General features: G+C 34.4%; 1 protein-coding gene across 3 annotated transcripts in view; it reads right to left on the bottom strand.

The window, feature by feature from the left end:
- The window catches only part of LOC128206080 (putative extracellular sulfatase Sulf-1 homolog), a 49,521-nt gene extending 27,369 nt beyond the window's left edge, over positions 1 to 22,152 (bottom strand). The window contains exons 1-3 of one of the 3 annotated variants that reach the window (XM_052908227.1): positions 22,072 to 22,152; positions 16,431 to 16,553; positions 3,292 to 3,650 (exon numbers count right to left, since the gene is read on the bottom strand). In XM_052908227.1, the coding sequence (XP_052764187.1) occupies positions 3,292 to 3,568 (277 nt within the window). In that variant the 5' untranslated portion in view covers positions 3,569 to 3,650; positions 16,431 to 16,553; positions 22,072 to 22,152. Of the gene's footprint in view, positions 1 to 3,291; positions 3,651 to 4,095; positions 4,227 to 15,342; positions 15,669 to 16,430; positions 16,554 to 22,071 lie in introns of those variants that run through there. The other 2 variants (XM_052908226.1, XM_052908228.1) reach the window with 2 other exon arrangements.
- Between the last annotated feature and the right edge of the window lie 259 nt (positions 22,153 to 22,411).

Below are 22,411 nucleotides of genomic sequence, written 5' to 3'. Positions count from 1 at the left end.
TATAACCAATTGACGCTGCACGACGGACGACAGACGCCGGACATAGACCGATCACAATAGCTAACCTTGTGCACTTTGTGCTCAGGTGAGCTAAAAAAAATAACAAAAAAACCATCTTTATCCCTTATTAACTTGCCTGCATTTTTGAGACCTTTGCCCTACACTAAGATAACACAATTTTAGGACTCAAAGCCTCCCACACCACATTTAGTCGGCACTGGGCCCATCCCCCCCCCCCCCCCCCCCCCCCCTGGTTAACCCCTGTACCTTGGGGGGCCGTGGTTACAATTGTCTGGTGCATAAAAATAACCAATTTTAGGTAGCTTGCTCAGAACATGTATAAGTCATCAAGACTGCATGTAAATGACAAATAAACAATTCTGCACCTAGTAGACATTCAAGTCTTTGATGTAAATTAAGAAATGACCAGAAAGGCCATCATGATATATTTCTTACATCAAAACACTGACAGCTGCTACTGATTTCCAGCCTACAGTAGGGGGTTTCAGCAATTACACAGCATTTCTTTTATTAACAATGCCTTTTTTTCAAAGTAAACCAATCTCCCACAAGCTACAGGCTTCTCTGATCACTGTCAAGTGTTTCCCCATGGTCTAGACATTTGTGGCTAAACATTTCACAAGCAATGTTTTATTTGCTTTCAACAAGAAACCTGATTTCACAAAACATTGTTTTATTTGCTTCTAGCGAGAAACTTGATCAGTTCATAGGCCAACATTAAAGCTTTCTGTTAATTTAGTATATAGTATTCTTTTAAATAAAACAAAGAAACCTTAAGTGTCAGGAAATTCAATAAAGGTGACCGTATTGTTTAATTGGAGGTCCTCATGGAAATTAAAGGTTCAAGCCTAGCGCAGCTGAGAGAACGTTAAATTTTCATAATGACCTCCAAATATATCATAACTACTTTATTGGTTGAAATCGCTGCTGTTTACTGACAAGACACGCCCCTTTTGATCGACGATGCTTTTGTCCATTATACTGTTTAAAAGATAAGCTATTTTGTTTCAAATTTAATGTAAATCGTCAATATATTAGTAAGCCATTTTACCAATAAGTATGGTACTTACAAGGTTAATCAATGGAATATAAAAGTCAAAATATGATTACAACCATTTAAACTTTTTTGGTTGTTCATATTACAATGGTAACTTTATCGATTGTCTGCTAAGTTTATGTGAGTTATGAGAATGATAATTATAACAAGATGCCATCAACAGCTTCAGTGTACCGTGAATATTATTATTGCTGTAAGAAGAACATTTTCGGGTAATTTTCGTGAGAAGTTCTGTGTAATTTGGCAAAATAGTTCATATACAAATACCTACAATCATAGTGATGCAATCATGATTTCTTACATGTACCCATTTTAACAGTAGAGGCATTTTAGTCATTAATTCATAAATTACAAAAAGAAATTCATCTAGACTATTATATATACGTTATAAATTATTTGCAGGTCTATATGAATATTATATTGTTTATACGGCTGCGCCAGAACTTGAACGGTTATTTCTCATTAAATTCTCCAAATAAACATGTGATGTGAAAATATTTAACTAAAAATTCCGCTGAGGTTTCTCGTTTCACCATCCCATGTCAAATTATATTAATACAAATTTAATGTGTCTCAAAAGACAGACACAAAGTCTCATTGGTAAATTTAATTTGGGACTTTGTTAATTTGATATATTTTCAATTTGTATTTAGTTTCTGTGCGAATTAACCCCAGGGAAACAAGCTTTCTTTGAAGTGAAATCTGCATTATTTCATTTAATATGAAACCTGGCATTAGTATTGTAATTGTTACATCTATTTCCATATTAAAATGCATTTGTATAGACAAAATTTGAACTCTAGTGATTTATTTTAAATCAGACTTTTATCACTTTTTTTTTATATATTTTTCATCTTAAATATTAAATTTGCTACATTATGACCATAATAAATTCAATATGAAGTACTATATACTAAATAAATAAAACTTTGTAAGTTTGTATTATATTATATTGCTTTGTATTTATGATGAGAATGCGGTTTATGTCTACTTATTCATTTCAATCAATCAAATCCCTTTAAAAAAGTTTCAATATAGGAATGGCAAATCAAATTAATTTGTAAAATTTGCTCCTCAAACCTATCCAGCACTAAAGTACAAACCTTGTATCAGACAAAATTCTTAAAAAAGAAAAAATTGCCCTTTTGCACAGAGAAGAAAATTACCCCTGTGTATAATGATAACAGACAGTGATTCCATTAAATTATTTAAGACATCTTCCAATTCCCATTATAATAAAAGAGAATTTCAGGCTGATGGATGGGGGGTTGTTTTTCAGGGATTAAGTTTCATATCCCCTTGGAATAATAAGGCTTTTATTTTATTACATCTTAGATGAGAATTGTAATAAAAAAGTGTTATTTTTTTCTCCCTTAGGAAACAAAAACATTTGGAGTCTATATTATAGCAACAGACACTGTGTTACTTTAAGAAAGTATTTGGAAGAAACATTTTACCAGATAGTAATTCTCAGTCTGATTTCAAAGAACTAGTTTTTCTTTTATTTTTATAATTCAACAGCCTTCTAAAGGGACAACACGCTGGAAATTATGGTGCACAACTGGAATGACAGCTGAATTACCATTTAAAAGATTTAAAATTAGTGAATCATTATTTTTATATTTTTTCTGAAAAAAAATGTAGAACACATTAAAAATGTGTAATAAAATATCTAAGTGCAAAAATTGATGCCTGAATAGCTTCTTGGGCCATTAAATTACCCATTAAATGGAAATGAAAAAAGCAAAAACAGACAGGTGCCTAAAAAAATAAGCAACAATTATGATTATGAATGTCAAGACAAGATGTTTATGTCTGGCCAAAGTTTTTGCAATACTTGGGCTATACATATGTACTGGTAGGTTTAAAGGAGCTGCGTGTCTTTAAACCTGTATGGGATACGGCAAAGAATAAAATGTCCAACCTAAATGAGTAAATGTTTTGTGACAATAATTACTTAGATTTAAAAAAAAAATTAATGTTTAAGAAATATACAATAATTTTGAGCACACTTCACTTCTATCGAGTACTATTTTTCTACCAATACTTATTTTCACGATTCTCATGTTTAGATATATAACTTATTTTACATTCTCTAATAACATTAGAAAGTGAATAAAACCTAAATAAATTAATTTATAAAAACATTGAATGGTGTGAATCAGCGAGATAAAAATGAGTGTTATTACTATTTATAATCTACAATAATTTACCCAGCATTTCATCCTGGTCGTCTGTAATAATCAGAATGATGTTCGGCTTTTCGCTGCGTTGTTCCCATGCTCCTCCTCTCTGCTGAGACTGAAATCGTCGGTTGTTTCTTTGGTTATCCCGATTTGACCTTCGTAATGACCTTGAGATTCTATCGTTTAAATCTTCAAAGTTTCTCTCACTATCCTTGTCCTTTGCTGCCTCCAAGGTGAAGGTCAGGTATAATATCACAAAAAACCCAAACAACACAAGTTTTGACTGGAGCTGGGTCATCACCATGGTGATAGCTGTTCTATTAATAGATACTTTGAAATATCACAGAATTGTTTGACACTGGAATTGCGATGAAGTGGAATTCAACCTGAAAAATAGATAATAAATTCTCAATTGAATATTAATAAACCATGAATAAGAGGCAAAGAGTCATAAGTTAGAAGAAAAGAATTTATGTGAATTATTTAACATTAAAAATGCAGAGTCATTTCAGAATGGATGGTTAAACATACTGATAGTTCAAAAATTAATTTGACTAAAAAGCATAAAATCACTTGCATAATTGCAGATTGCCGGATTGGAAAATCAAATCCAATAATATATACATATTTTCATTAAATTATATACTTGCATTTGCTACTTTATTTCACCGTAAAAAATATTTAGTTACAGTGATCCTTTTGCATTTAGTCATATCATACTCTAATATTATATCAAAATACAATATAATTAAGTCTGAATATTATCCGATCAGCTTCATAACTTCACTAAATGTTGCTTTGTACATAACTGAATCCAAAATTGTTACGTACTTTAACAGACAAGTTTATTAGCCATAATAACATGGATCAATTCCATAATACAGGATTCAAGAAAAATCTGGAATATTTCAAGCCAATGATTATCATCAGACATAAATTTTATTACATTTCCATCAATTTTCATAACACAATTACATAAGATTGAATGGTTTATTGAATCCATCTATCTGGAAACAAGCTATCAGACACACTTTCTGAGAGAAAAACATCTTAATGTTTGGGCTCTGTTAGGGAAAGGGTACCATTTCAATAATGTTTCCAATCCGAAATCCAATCCAAAAAAAAAATTGTATCGAATCCAAACAACAAATTGTATTTAATCCAAATAACAAATTGTATCGAATCCAAACAACAAATTGTATCGAATCCAAACAACAAATTGTATTTAATCCAAACAACAAATTGTATTTAATCCAAATAACAAATTGTATTTAATCCAAACAACAAATTGTATTTAATCCAAACAACAAATTGTATTTAATCCAAATAACAAATTGTATCGAATCCAAACAACAAATTGTATTTAATCCAAACAACAAATTGTATTTAATCCAAACAACAAATTGTATTTAATCCAAATAACAAATTGTATTTAATCCAAACAACAAATTGTATTTAATCCAAACAACAAATTGTATTTAATCCAAATAACAAATTGTATCTAATCCAAATAACAAATTGTATTTAATCCAAACAACAAATTGTATTTAATCCAAACAACAAATTGTATTTAATCCAAATAACAAATTGTATCTAATCCAAACAACAAATTGTATTTAATCCAAACAACAAATTGTATTTAATCCAAACAACAAATTGTATTTAATCCAAACAACAAATTGTATTTAATCCAAACAACAAATTGTATTTAATCCAAACAACAAATTGTATTTAATCCAAATAACAAATTGTATCTAATCCAAATAACAAATTGTATCGAATCCAAACAACAAATTGTTTTTAATCCAAATAACAAATTGTTTTTAATCCAAACAACAAATTGTATCGAATCCAAACAACAAATTGTATTTAATCCAAATAACAAATTGTATTTAATCCAAACAACAAATTGTATTTAATCCAAACAACAAATTGTATTTAATCCAAATAACAAATTGTATCTAATCCAAATAACAAATTGTATCGAATCCAAACAACAAATTGTTTTTAATCCAAACAACAAATTGTATCGAATCCAAACAACAAATTGTATTTAATCCAAACAACAAATTGTATTTAATCCAAACAACAAATTGTATCGAATCCAAACAACAAATTGTTTTTAATCCAAACAACAAATTGTATTTAATCCAAACAACAAATTGTATTTAATCCAAACAACAAATTGTATTTAATCCAAATAACAAATTGTTTTTAATCCAAATAACAAATTGTATCTATTCCAAACAACAAACAGTCACAGCCTATCCAATCCCAACATCTTCATTACATAGTTCCCATTTAAATGGGTTACTTTCTCATTTTAAAGAGGTATTTCCTATTTCAGTGGAATAATTCTCATTTCATTGAATTGAAATTTTGTTTTTACAAGATAAATTCCCACTTGGATACAAACTATCAACTCTCATTTCAATGAAGTAAAATCACATTCATTTCGCATTTTGTTCAAGGGAAAAAATTCCGACTTCCATCTAGACTTATCGAAATTTATTCTCATTTCAATGTATTAAAATTGTGTTTAAAGGATAAATTCACTGACTTCTATCTATTAATTTTCATTTCAGTTAATTAAATTTCCATTATTATAAAAAAGCATTAAATTTCTATTTAACATTTCCATTTAATAGAATTAACTCAAATTAAAATTTAAACTTAAAATACTTCAGTGTCACTATATAACTTGTTCACTTGTAGACCACAATCTTTTCCCTTTTATATATTTTGGCCCACAGGAGGGAGGGGAGAGATGGGTGCTAGGGAGGGTGACATAAAGGAAACTTTTGACTGTGGATAAATTTCAACACACAGGATTTTCACAGATCCGTATAGACATCTACCCAACAGAAAACCGACTACGTCCTGCTACACATCTATAGGTACAAATTGAGCTACTGGGCATTTTCACTTTCATGTTGAAAAAACCCGAACCTAACAAGTCTGCCTGCAAATCAAGCTATCAGTTCAAAATTGTGGCCATGCAGAAAATTTGATTATTTGATTATTAAACTAAGCATATATTACAAGTTGTTATCCTTTTTCAAAACTAGGGAAGCAGAAAAGTATGTAGGTCAAATGGAAGGGAATTTCCTATGCATAACATGATAAAACTAAGGACACATTACTTGAATATAATGAAGCCAAATGCAACTGATACCAAGTTTTCAAATTAAAGGCGCACAATATAGATTTATGAAAAAATATTTTTTAATGCACTATCATGTTCTATCATGTTTTATTTAAACTCGTTTGACTTAAATGATCAAAACAAAAACTTGCATATGATTTATATAGGGCCTAAAAAAATAAATTGTTTGGTTATATAGGGTAACATTCTTTTCAAAAAAAGGTAGGGTAGGTAGGCTTTTTTTTATAAGGCTTTATATACGAATGTAAATTTCATCATTGGAGAATGGTGTAAAAGTTATCTTCTGTGTAAGCATTGAAGGTTTTAAACTACATATTGAAAAGCAATTAAATAGGCAATTAAATTTTTTTTTTTTTCAATTTTTTTTTCAAATTGCCTATAAAAACGGTAGGGTCGGCACCTATTTCGTAGGTAGGGTCGAGTTACCCTAACCAAATGTATTTGTTTTGTAGGCCTAGGTACAGATTAAAAAATATCAGTGATGTTTAGGGCCATTTTCCACTGTTAAAAAACACATTTATAAAGGCTATAAATATGGTGTGTTTTTTAATCTGTGCCTAAATGATCATATGCATTTTTATCACTAAAGTCATTTCAGAAAAACATGATTAAGAAAAAAATAAATGACATCAACCTTAATTTACTGTGCGGCTAAATAAACAAAAAATTCTTATTAAAATGAATGACTAATGAAATGTATTTCACAATCTTTTGAAATATTACTTTACTTTAATTACTTTAAATATGTAAACTGATTTTCATTTCTATAAAAAGGCGAGTATAACATTGGACTATTATTAGAGACGTAATTTCATACTAAGAACTAAAGAAAAAAAGTCCACAGGTGGAACACGATAATTCATGACAGTAGTTCGGAGTTGTGCAAAAACCAAGGCCTACCTATGAAACAGGTGCCGACCCTTCCATTTTTCATGCATCTGAATTTATATGTAGTTAAAAACCTTTTATGTGTTATACGAAAGATAATTTTTCCATAAGACAACATTCTCCAATGATGAAAATAACTTATATAAAGCCTAAAAAAAAGCCTGCCTTCCCTACCTGTTTTTGAAAAGGATCAAAGTAACCCTAACGAAACCATTTTTTTTCTGGCTCAAGGGATAACAAAACATTCAACTTGATTTGTCAGAGGTGAAAATAATCTGCTATTGTTTCATGGAAAGGATTAAATTTTCACAATTTCTGTGTGGTATTGACATCAAAGAGATATTTAATATAATGTTACCTAACAGTACAAAGGCCTTCACTTTTAAAATGAGAGGAAAAAAAACAACAATCATTTAATGTAATGTAACCCTTTGAAACTTGTGCAACTTTTACACCAATCTTTGGGGAAATGAAAAAATTGGCATGATGTTGAGAAATGCATTATCTGCTTCTATCTGCAATTACCCAGGGGGTCTTTTACACAAAAAATCCCAGACTTGATACAAATTGATTGAGATGCAAAAAAACCTTTGGTGAAAATTATTCGGCTAATGATGTATTTCAGACAGAAAGAGATAGAACCATCCCTCCGTTCTCAGATATATTGGCTTAAATGTGACAATCAAGCTGTTTAAATTAGGATTCTATGGGATTTAATCCAATCTTCCAATTTAGATTTACAAACATTGGAAAGCTGAACAGCAAATAAATTAGACTTTTTTGGTGTATTAAACTAAGGTTTGAAGGCATTAATAATGATAAATGTTTGTTCATCCCCGGTGATGGAGGAGTGTGTTCCTTTAAATGCCTGAGGCTGTTGGGAAAAACCCATCTCTCACCTCACAGAATTATCTCCTGCTGCAATTAAGCTTAGCAGATTAAAGCGTGAAGATAAGATCCAGGTAAACCGGTTTAACACTGTAACCCCAACCCCATCCCAGTGCATTTTCAATGACTAACCCAAATCATCCATTTACCGTACACAAATATAATATATTTTCTGTAATCTGTGTTGTTGTGTGTTTCTTGTTGCAATGCCTTGTTAGGTTCTGATCCTCTTGGCTTTACAAAATCTAAAACCTTTACTGCTTATGAAGCTTAATCTGTTGTCCCTGTATTTTCCTGTTTAAGAATTGAATCTGAATATTTGAAAAAAAAATCTCTAGCATTATCCAACTCAAGGACAATTCAATGTAGTATAAATTCAGCTGCTTGAACAAGCAGCAGCAGCAACAGCAATGAAAAGACTCCTTTTATCGACATCACAAACATTTTACTGCTTTAAACTGTCATTTGACCAAACACAAGCGTTGTTTTCGAATTATCAGAGTTGACCAAACACAAGCGTTGTTTTCGAATTATCAGAGGTTTTTTGAAGATGTTGTATCCATCGGAATCTGAATGCATTTTAAAGCACAAACTAAAAATGGGGAGGGTGGGCACCTCAGAGTACCCCCCCCCCAAAAAAAAATCGTCAATCATAAGATAAGCCCCGAGGGCATGTCTAGAGGTTGCACCCCTAAGTTAAGCCCCCTCTGACGTCAATTCCTGGATCGGCCCCTGGAAAGGGCAATAGATCTAAGGAATTAAGTGAAATAGGTGTACACAAATTGTATTATGAAGGAAAGTCTGCAAATGTAGCACTTTTCAGTACTATTTTTCAAGCTGTTTTTCAATTCCATGGTATTAATGTAACAATGTGCTCATCAGTAGATCGCATATAAAACATGCATGGGAATATAGAATATTTCATCATAAGTCGATCTTATCTTGATAACGAATGCCTCATTACTAAATTCGTAAAGCAACATGGTTGCATACTATCTCCGATGCTTAATGACTGTTCCATAGTCAGTTTTATATCATAATTTACTAATGCATTTTCCAGATAATGAATGAGCTTCGATAGTTTTTCATTATTTGGATGGTAGTTTCGGGATGAAACAATTCAGGGGCCTTATTCATGAAAGAGTATACATTATTTCATGAAAGAGTATACATTATTTCATGAAAGAGTATACATTATTTCATGAAAGAGTATGCATTATTTCATAAAAATCTTCTCGTCTGTATTGATACCATTTTTTATTCCGATAATGTCACTTTAGCAAGAATTTCAACCACTACTAAACATTCTGGACATATTTGGCATAACAATATCTCAAGAAACAAAATTGCAGCCAAAAATAAAATGTTGCCAATTTGTTTTTGCTTTCATCAAGATTTTTTTATGTTACCAAAGGGTGTTTGAACATTTTAAATCTTGAAGAAATATGGTATAAAATTCAAATGTACCGGGTATGTGAAAAGATCGAAATTTTATAATTATCTTTGTATATAATATTATGCTTGCAGTCTTTAAATTCACCAAATTGCAACTCAATCAAACTTGCACTTAATTTTGATTTTGAGACCTTCTTAATTTTCATTTGATATCCAGTTTCCCATTAACCTTACATAAAAGTTCATTTTTGTTTGCATGGGTTTTAACTCTCTTTTCTATGGTTTGTTTGAAGTTTTATGGTTGTTTTGTCTAGCTGTTTTATGGCTACTCCAATTATTCTAGTTATGTTTCCATAAACAAATTACATCACTAGCTATGCGCTTTTATATCTTCTATGTTCACAGCTGCAATGTTGAAGTAATCATTTCTATGGATTGGTAGCTCTAGTTACACTTACATATTCTTACCATCTTATATATCTACATGAACTGTCAATGATCAGAGCATGTTCGTACCTCTATTACAATAATTTTTTCTCATGTAGCAAATTCATCGAACTTAGCCTTAACAAGCCTGAATTCCGACTCTACTGCTTGGCATCAACATTCTTTAACAAGCCCTGCTATATAAAATCCAGAATTTCAACAAGCCCGGAAGCATTTTACCAGTGTAGGGCTTGCGGAGCTTGTGCTAATTTCGAGCACAGGTAGCCACTGGGAGACACATTTTCTACAAGAATAATTTATAACTCTAGCATGGCATAAAGTTTTACCTTAGCATAATAAGTGTGACATTGACATTTAAGGTAAGACGCTTTACAATGAGTGAGAAACTTGACGTTAGAGGAAATTTTGGATTAAACCATTCAAAATTACACCATTCAAAATTACACATTTTGGTTCAAGATTCGTCAATGACATCCCTATAACTCTGCCTCAGTAAGTTAAATATTAGGATAAATATCATGTTTGCAAAACATTATCTACATCCATTAATCCAACAATAAATTTCGCTGACATTCAAATACATCTTTAATTAATGTACAACATATTTTGAAGTTATGAATAAGTTTTTAATAAGATGCAAATTTCAGTTGTATAGCCATTCATCAATGTCAGGATTAATTATGCACCCATGCTCTTGTCATGATTCAAGTATTTTACGGAAGATAAACATCGGGATGTGCATAATTTACCTACAGCACTAGCAAATGATAAACCCAGTTAACAAAAACAATTCATTATTGGATCATTAAGTTTATTTTCATTCATTATTATTATTATAGAGGGCATGCTTTGAGGGACAGAGAGATCAGCAATACAGCCAATGAAAGACTGACTGACACATGACCCACAACACATGGAAAGACTGACTGACACATGACCCACAACACATGGAAAGACTGACAGACACATGACCCCCAACACATGGAAAGACTGACTGACACATGACCCACAACACACGGAAAGACTGACTGACATATGACCCACAACACATGGAAAGACTGACTGACAGACCCACAACACATGAAAAGACTGACTGACATATGACCCACAACACATGGAAAGACTGACAGACACATGACCCACAACACATGAAAAGACTGACAGACACATGACCCACAACACATGAAAAGACTGACAGACACATGACCCACAACACATGGAAAGACTGACAGACACATGACCCCCAACACATGGAAAGACTGACTGACAGACCCCCAACACATGGAAAGACTGACAGACACATGACCCACAACACATGGAAAGACTGACAGACACATGACCCACAACACATGGAAAGACTGACTGACACATGACCCACAATACATGGAAAGACTGACTGACAGACCCACAACACATGGAAAGACTGACAGATACATGACCCACAACACATGGAAAGACGGACAGACATATGACACACAACACATGAAAAGACTAACTGACAGACCCACAACACATGGAAAGACTGACAGACACATGACCCACAACACATGAAAAGACTGACTGACAGACCCCCAACACATGGAAAGACTGACAGACATATGACCCACAACACATGAAAAGACTGACTGACAGACCCCCAACACATGGAAAGACTGACTGACAGACCCCCAACACATGGAAAGACTGACAGACACATGACCCCCAACACATGAAAAGACTGACTGACAGACCCCCAACACATGGAAAGACTGACTGACAGACCCCCAACACATGGAAAGACTGACAGACACATGACCCCCAACACATGGAATGACTGACTGACAGACCCCCAACACATGGAAAGACTGACAGACATATGACCCACAACACATGGAAAGACTGACTGACAGACCCCCAACACATGGAAAGACTGACAGACACATGACCCCCAACACATGGAAAGACTGACAGACACATGACCCCCAACACATGGAAAGACTGACTGACAGACCCCCAACACATGGAAAGACTGACAGACACATGACCCCCAACACATGGAATGACTGACTGACAGACCCCCAACACATGGAAAGACTGACAGACATATGACCCACAACACATGGAAAGACTGACTGACAGACCCCCAACACATGGAAAGACTGACAGACACATGACCCCCAACACATGGAAAGACTGACAGACACATGACCCCCAACACATGGAAAGACTGACTGACAGACCCCCAACACATGGAAAGACTGACAGACAGACCCACAACACATGGAAAGACTGACTGACAGACCCCCAACACATGGAAAGACTGACTGACAGACCCACAACACATGGAAAGACTGACTGACAGACCCCCAACACATGGAAAGACTGACAGACACATGACCCACAACACATGGAAAGACTGACAGACACATGACCCACAACACATGGAAAGACTGACTGACATATGACCCACAGCACATGGAAAGACTGACTGACAGACCCACAACACATGGGCAGACTGACTGACATATGACCCACAACACATGGAAAGACTGACAGACACATGACCCACAACACATGAAAAGACTGACAGACACATGACCCACAACACATGGAAAGACTGACAGACACATGACCCACAACACATGAAAAGACTGACAGACATATGACCCACAACACATGGAAAGACTGACTGACAGACCCACAACACATGGGCAGACTGACAGACAGACCAACAACACATGGACAGACTGACTGACACATGACCCGCAACACATGGACAGACTGACAGACAGACCAACAACACATGGAAAGGCTGACTAACACATGACCCGCAACACATGGAAAGACTGACTGACATATGACCCACAACAAATGGAAAGATTGTCTGACAGACCCACAACACATGGAAAGACTGACTGACAGACCAACAACACTTGGAAAGACTGACTGACAGACCCACAACACATGGAAAGACTGACAGGCAGACAGACAGACAACACATGGAAAGACTGACAGACAGACCAACAACACATGGAAAGACTGACTGACAGACTCACAACACATGGACAGACTGACAGACAGACCAACAACACATGGAAAGGCTGACTAACACATGACCCGCAACACATGGAAAGACTGACTGACATATGACCCACAACAAATGGAAAGATTGTCTGACAGACCCACAACACATGGAAAGACTGACTGACAGACCAACAACACTTGGAAAGACTGACTGACAGACCCACAACACATGGAAAGACTGACAGGCAGACAGACAGACAACACATGGAAAGACTGACTGACAGACCAACAACACATGGAAAGACTTTCTGACAGACCCACAACACATGGAAAGACTGACTGATAGACCAACAACACATGGAAAGACTGACTGACAGGCCAACAACACTTGGAAAGGCTGACAGACAGGCACACACAAACAGACTGATTGACAGACAGGTAGAAATACAGACTGACAGATAGACAGGTAGAAATACAGACAGACAAAAAGACAGGTAGACACACAGACTGACAGATAGGCAGGTAGACAGACAGATAGACATACAGACTGACAAATAGACAGGTAGACATTCAGACTGACAAATAAACAGGTAGACATACAGACAGACAAATAGACAGGTAGACATAAAGACCAACAGATAGACAGGTATATATACAGACTGGCAAAAAGACAGGTAGACATACAAATAGACAGGTAAACATACAGATAGACAGGTAGACTTACAGACTGACAAAAAGACAGGTAGACACACAGACTGACAGATAGATATTAAGACATTAAGACTGACAAATAGACAGATAGACACACAGACTGACAGATAGACACGAATACACACAGACTGACAGATCGACAGGTATACATAACGACTGACAAAAAGACAAGTAGACATACAGACCGATGAATAGACAGAAAGACACTCATTCTGACAGATAGATAGAAAGACATAGAGACTGACAAATAGACAGGTAGACATGCAGACTGATAAATAAAAAGGTAGACACACAGACAAACAGATAGACAGGAAGACACACAGACTGACAGATGGACAGGTATGCACACAGACTGAGAGATAGACAGGTAGACACACAGACTGACAAATAGACAGGTAGGCTTACAGATTGACAGATAGACAGGTAGGCACACAGACTGACAGATAGACAGGTAGGCACACAGACTGACAAATAGACAGGTAGAAACTTAGACTGACAAACAGACAGGTAGACACTTAGACTGAAAAATAGACAGGTAGGCACACACACTGACAAACAAACAGGTAGGCATACAGACTGACATATAGACAGGTAGGCACACAGACTGACAAATAGACAGGTAGACACACAGACTGACATAAAGACAAGTAGGCACACAGACTGACAGATAGACAGGTAGACACACAGGCTGACAAATACACAGGTATACACTTAGAATGAAAATTAGACAGGTAGACATTTAGACTGACAAATACACAGGTAGGCACACAGACTGACAAATAGACAGGTAGGCACACAGATAGACAGATAGACTTGAAGACACACAGACCAATAAATAAACAGGTAGACACACAGACCGACAGATAGACAGGTAGACACACAGATCGACAAATAGACAAATAGACACACAGACTGACAAAAAGACAGGTAGACACACAGACTGACAGATAGACACACAGACCAACAAATAGATAGGTAGACACACAGACCGACAGATATACAGGTAGACACACAGACCAACAAATAGTCAGGTAGACACACAGACCGACAGGTAGGCAGGTAGACACACAGACCAACAAATAGACAGTTAGACACACGGACTGACAAATAAACAAGTAGACACACAGACCAACAGATAGACAGGTAGAAACACAGACCAACAAATAGACAGGTAGATTCACAGACTGACAGATAGACACACAGACCAACAAATAGACAGGTAGACACACAGACTGACAGGTAGACATACAGGCCGACAAATAGCCAGGTAGACAAACAGACTGACAGATGTATAGTAAGACATAGAGACCAAAAAATAGACACACAGACTGAAAGATAGACATATATTCTGACAGAAAGACATACAGACTGACAGATAGATACACAAATTGACAAAAAGACAGGTAGACACACAGATTGACAAATATATGATCTTTCCACTTGAATAGTGCATAGTTGTCTTAATTAACATTTCTATTGAGAATCTTTTTCTTCTATATTTAATATTAAAAATATTATAACAATATGATTTTGAGCTTTAAAAATCTGACATCATTTAACTTAAAATAGTTTTTAAGTACCTGTAAGCTTGCAGCTTGGAATCACATGTCCTTAACACTGTCACAGCAGGTATTCCAGTCTTAATATCATATACACACTCAAATATGCCACTCAAATCATGCATCAGAATAAAATTAACCAATAAATATGTTTTCTTCACAATCAATTATGCTTATGTCACACCAACAATATTATAAATGTTTCTGAAAATAATCGTATGTCATGATCAGCCTGTCTATATTTATTATATATTTTTCTATTACATAAAACAGATAAACAGCGTGATACATCTTATAGTTATAGCCACTACTCATGCGATAACTAAACTGATCAGTATAGCACTCAGCCTCCGTATCTAACCAGTTTAGTGCAGACTGTCGCTATCATTTTACACAATGAAACAAAACACTCGAAAAACTGCTCCTTTAAAGGGTGTGACTCATGGGTCAAAACTCAAACATTGACACATACAAGTGCATTTGTCTTCGTTTGAGGTCTCTTTTTTTAAGATAAAACTACAAACCACTTCTCCGACCACATTTATTTTATTAACACACTGGTTGACAGGAGACTTTTTATGAATGAACCTGGGGTTAATGCTAATAAAGGCTTTAAAATGATGTTTACTCCTGTAGATTTTAATAAATGGGGTGGGAATTGGAGATTTATTAACACATGAACATGTCAAGAGTAGAAAAGATGGGTTAAAGATATACTCACAGGGATTTACTGATAACATGTTAATCAAATTCTCATACCAGAAATTGAAATAAAGAAGGCAGGTTCACTTGTTGGCTTTATTCTGTTTTTGGTCCACTTCTTTTTAAATTAAAAAGTGTTAAGTTTGTACTATATTCATGGCTAACTTCAGCAACATTCATTAGGCTTCCATAATATTTAAAGATGGCTCTGTTTTAAACATATACGGTAATACTTGTAAGTTAGGGAAGATAATGGTTTGAAAACCCCAATAAAGTTTTAGTTTGAGTATGAAGGACTCCAAGCAGGGTTAAGAGGCTAAGGGCGCTGTTGAAATTATTTTTAAAGCTATTTAAATCCATTTCAAGGTACTTTTCAGTCCTACATGTATGCTGAATATTCCTGTTACCTGTATCCCCATTCCATATGATAAGCCTGCTGGCTGTTCATTCCATGTCAGTATGGTGACTGGTGTTCTAGACCAGACAGTCAAACAGCCCAACAGACTGACAAACAGTCCTAAGGTTAGCACCTGAAACACAGATTTAATTTTAATTAATATCTCTGTTCTTTTAATGTTTGTCATTGTTTCAATTATTTTATTTTCCAGGCTCTTTAAAAACCCTAACAACCAAATTTTCTAAATATCAGACCTTGCCTAAAAATGAGATGCACCTGCAACAGCAACATTAAACTACTTGCATCTTCCATCAGTATAAATATAAGCCCCGTAAGTCATGCAACGAAAACAAGGCTAGGGCTAGCGGTCTTGTGCTAATTTTGACCGCTGACATAAAAAGCAATAGGAAATTGTATGACAGCTTTCCAAGAGGAAAAAAAATGTTTGTCCCTTTTATGTTCTGTCTCTTAATTAAACAACTGAAGTATGGCCATGAAAACACTCACAGATACTATAAAACTGTCTCCTGTTAACTTCAAACAAAGCAATGTTTGTTTTTTATGCAAAATCAATCCTCTTCCCTATCCCATACAAACACAGAAGCCTGTAAAGTCATAGACTTTGAAGGTCATGGCCACATAATTATATCAATGTTAAAGAAAACGAAGCCAGTATACAAATTTCCATAGATAATAAGTTGGAATTCGGAACTCACATGTTTTTTAACAACATAATAATAATGATGCAATATCTTAAAAAAAGATTCCCATTTCATGGGTTATCAGTTAATCAGACATTTTATCGCAGGCCATTCAACATGTTTGAAAGTACAGCAAAATGCAGAGCTAGCCTTCCATGTATACACCCTGAAAGTGCTTAAAAAAAGGGTAGGGTATGTAGGCTTTTTTCTCTCTTTTTTATTAGACTTTAATGGTAGGAGCGTAACTGTGAACATTGGGGAATGGTGTTAAAGTTATCATCACTGTTTCACTCTAAAGCTTTCAAAACTACATATTTAATTGCACACATAATTTTTCTCAGAACATTTTTTAAACTATAAAAATCATCATGTAAGGTTGGCACCTTTTAAAAGTAGGGTCTGGTCGACCAAACCAGAAGTGTTTTTTCAGGTCGTACTGTCATCTCAAGAGACGATCTCGAAGTACTCTTATGGGTCGTTCTAGAAGTTACTTAAAGCAATTCTCATCAAGAACTTTTTTTGTTAAAAAGCCGAGATTTCCAAAATTGGAATCTCGGAAATTCCCAAGGAAATGACACTTCGTGAATATGAGATTTCTTCAGGGAAAAGAATCTTGATGGAGTGAATACAAATTTCAAAATGAGGCTGCCACAAAATGAACGACATGATAAAAGACTGCAGAATAGAATAGAAGACTGTATAATAAGAAAATATCTCCGATATACAATGTATAAGTGGTATCATTAGGGAGGAATGAAACATCAACAAACCCATTACGAACATTAGCATTACCACGGACCTATAAACCATTATGTCTTCATAGGTCCGTGGCATAACCAACAATATTTTATCAAAGACAACCAACCCAATTTCTATATGTCTGAATAAGTAATCAAGCTGAATGAAGTTGCTGCATAAGTTATAACCCACAGGACATTCAATTCAGATCTATATAACCAAGGTGAAAGGAGCGTTTTCATGAAACTCGCCAAAATCCGTCCCCTTGGATTGCTTTTGAATTCATATCAGGCATGGTATTTTATTATTAATTATGCCACACCCTAGTAAAATGTCTTCAAAAACTATCATTTAAAATCAAAACAAAACATATTTCACTTACTTGCAAAAGGCACAGCTTTGAATATCCTTTCAATTATTTTTTTTATTATCATGAGAAAGGCTTCAAAAAGTTATTTATCATTAAATTTATAAAAGTACACAGACCTTGTTCACACCCAAAATACAACAACCCCTAATTTTCATTTTCTTCTTTATTGTGTTCCAACATTCCATGTATCTCAAATATTTACTTTTCAGCCCTATTTCTAAATGGCATTAATTCCTCTAACACTTCTGCAAACATAGGGGTCATAAAGGCAATGGCTTTCTCGCCTCTTAAGTAAATAAAGTCAAAGAACATCTGAATAAAACATTATTTCAAATAAAAAGTAATTATGAAGGAAGAAAACAAACAAATATTACCATAATCATTCGATTTTTAAAAAACAAAACTAAAGTGCACATATTCAAATACTGAATATTTCACAATTATTGAATTGTAGGAAAGCATCTTCAACACAATTTTTATTTTTGTTTGTACTTTATGAATTAATTTATATAGAAATTTGTAAAAATATGAACAGGGATAACTGTTTGCAACACTGTAATATATATATATCTAGATCTTTTGTTAGCAAATCTTTTCTTATTTTATTTTTTCCATAAATGATCGAAGTTATGATTATGATTCACAATTTATCAAATTTGATTGGAAAATCCGCCCGTCAAATGGCCAAGAAATTTGATGAACCTATTCTTATAAATACCTTTAACATTTACATTTAACATACCTTTCATAAAAAAACCATAACTGTAATATCAGGGCTTTTTCACCAAAAATTGTGAAGAGGCCTAGCCTTTTCATTTTTCAATTTAAACGCGTGAAATTCTGCAAATTGGGAAATTAAAATGCGTTAACGTCTCAAAATGGGGAATTGATAGCAACATAATTCTATGGAGTAATTGGTCCTCGAATAACGTTTAAATTATTCAGCTTTCTTCTTATGTCAACTTAAAAGATAAAAAAGAATAATTTGCTCAAGCAGAATAAATTTTTGAAGTAAGATCTTCCTTTTTGGGAAAAATATCTGTGATTTGTGAAAAAAATATCTGGAAATTTGGAAAAAATGCCATTTTTCCCAATTGTGAAGTAGCCTTATTTCGGCCCCTATCAAAGAAGGTGAAAAAGCCCTGAATATTAATTAAAATGTATATATGAACATTAAACATCCTTTCAAAGGCAAGAAATTTGCTTTCTAGTGGTATAAAATAAAACTGATATAACACTAGTTGGAGTGTTACGGCAAGTTAAAGATAGTCTAACAGTTATAGACACCAACATGACAGTGGCAGAACTCTACAAAATGGGACATATGTTGTACAGAAGTAAAAATGGCATAGAAATCAGTGTTCTCAATAAGAACCGGCTGCCGGCCAAAATGGACGGTTCAAATGGCAATAAGCCGGTTCAAATTTGGAAAACTAAATGAATTTTCAGTAGAATAAGTAGAAGCTGGTCGTTTACTTTACTATTTGAGACGGTTTAACCGAAACTTATTGAGAACCCTGAGAAATTGAATTTGGATATATAAGAACTTTAAGCAATATTTCATTGTGTAATTTGTAAATACATGAATTAAATTTGATGAAAAAGAGATACTAAATTTATACAATTCTATACGCTAACACCAACAGTTTATATTACCATTCAAATGATGTGTAATTTGTAAAGTTATGGTTATGTTTGAGTACAAATGCTATGATTTTTTTATTTTACCATTATGCTGTGATTTATTTAGAGTGGGTGAAATATCAATGGCACCTATGAACAACAACATATTTTTTACCAAAGGGTTTGATTCCCCTCCCTTTAGAAGTGTCGCTTCTAGGGTTTTGGAATGTTAATGTAAAAGTAATTGATTGAGCTTTTAAACAAGACTGACATGATGACCTTAAATCGCTTACTTGAGTGAAAGTTTAAAACCTTTGTTTTTTATGAGAATGAATGATTTTGTTGGATTATTTCAATGCAACTTGGGATAAAATACTATGATAGAGTATTGTCAAATGTCGTAATGGTTAAGGTCATTCAAGCACTATATTGATATTTGTTTTCAAAACTGTACACATGGTCCAAATATCATTGCTGTAGCTTCAAAAATAAGAAAGTAGGTCAAAAGGTCACAGTCAATGTCATATATTAAGGACAAAACTGATATATATATATAGTTGACATATGTTAAAACTATCCTTTAAAACATACATGTTTAATTTGATTTTATGAAAGTTTTTGGCTTTAATCATATTTTTTTAGGAAATGCTTGCCGTATATTGAAATTACCAGCAAGGAATTTCAATCCATTCCTCAGTCTCCGAGCCGGGAAACGAACATCCCCCGTAATTAAAAAAAATATTGTTTTCATTTACACAAATTTTATCACAGGCTTGACTTTTATCAGCAAGTTTACAGTAATACAGTTGTTTGCCCTTCCTGCTCTGAAGCTTAATTGGATTATCAACTGATGGTGTGTATAAATAACACTTAATCAACCAGCAAGGCACATGTGTTGCATTTTTTTTTATTGAAACTGACAGAAATTGTGTAACAAGTCTCAAATAGACTGGTCAAATGAAAGGTTGAACTATACTTTTGTTCCAATCAGACAGAAAAAAATATGTTAAGAATGATTCACATTGTTAAAAACATTTGTCAGTTTAAACAAAAGAATTAATAATTAAAAGGTGACAGTTAATTATTCGGTACAGAATGACATTAAAATAACTGATAGACAATGCTGTTTTTTTTCATGCTTCACAGACATGTTTACCCATATGGCATTGACATTATAGGAAAATGATTCTGAAAGTATCATTGGGATCATTACAGGCGCTCATAACAGTAGTATAATTAGTCGAAAAGACCTGTGTATGGCAATAGTGTGTATATTTTTAATCGGATTCCTGCTACAATTTGGAATAACCGGTAAGACTGTTGTTTCATATTGATGTAAAAATGATTATTCTTTGCGCAGAACGCAGTGATATGCTTAGGATTGGTATATTAGCTAATAAATTCATGTCTGGACGTTTACAGTTTTCATGACGAATTGTGTTTTGGAGAGTTTCTTCTCTTGTCAATATAAAGCACCAGTTAATTGTAACCACGGCCCCCCAGGTCTGGGGAATAGCGGGGACTTTGACTTTCGGTCCATTCAAGTCAGGCAAAATCTCCGCCCTGCGGGGACGATCTGCTGGTAAAACCCCCGCCGAATTCCCCCGCACCCTAGATAAGGCTAATTTCCTGCTATATTTGGTGTGAAGACAAAACCACGGCATTCACCCAGCACTGCGGGGCCACCTGAAAGGTAAAAAAGGCCCATTTCCCCGGCTATCCCCGGTATACCTCCGGACCTCGGGGGGGGGGGGGGGGGGGGGGGGGGGGTTACAGTTGACTGGTGCATTACCCTAGTGGATTTTATGATTTTATAGAAAGTTGAAATATCTTTGACAAATCATGATTTATAGTTGTATTGTGTCCCATGACGTGATAAGCAGCACATAAAATGCTGTATTTTTTTCATTTTCAGGATCAATACTGATTTTGCCCAGCTCAGAGGCCACAGGCAACTATTTAAAGAAAGCCAGGGGCAGCTGTTGGGTCTGCATCATACATTCAAGTCTCTGTGATAGCTTGGGCTACCTGCCCTTACCATTTCATTACTCTTGTAGTGCAGAGTACGCTGGGTATAAGAACAGTCTCTGTGGTAGCTTTAACCAGTTTAGGTTTAAACACGAAATTTATTAAACAATAAACAATATCTAAACTATTAACGGCTGTAAATTTTGAACACGTTCCATGAACAAATATGGTTAATCTTTATTAAAAAGTACCTGTTTCTTATCAGCACATCTAATTAGGAAATTTTATTGAAATTTAATTAGCTGCTTTTACTTTCATTTTCAGTAACAACCGTAATGTACACAGATTAAGACAAACCGGTTTGTTACAAACGGGCCATACAACTACCATAATGCAATGCAGTGGTTACCTCCCTTACACTACAGTGTCGTTGCCACTTGATGAGGAGGTCACTAAATTATGTTAGATATGTTGTTCCGAATGTTATAAACGTCTTGAATCATTGAGAAAGGAACATAGGGAGTGTTTACATATTCGCCCGCCAGTCAATCAGTATCATTTGTATGTTAATTATCCCACACATCATTACGC

Source organism: Mya arenaria, chromosome 10, assembly GCF_026914265.1.
Source record: "Mya arenaria isolate MELC-2E11 chromosome 10, ASM2691426v1".
Taxonomy (NCBI): Eukaryota; Metazoa; Mollusca; class Bivalvia; order Myida; family Myidae; genus Mya; species Mya arenaria.
Note: the sequence above shows the minus strand (reverse complement) of the source record. Positions and strands in the feature narration are given on the sequence as shown.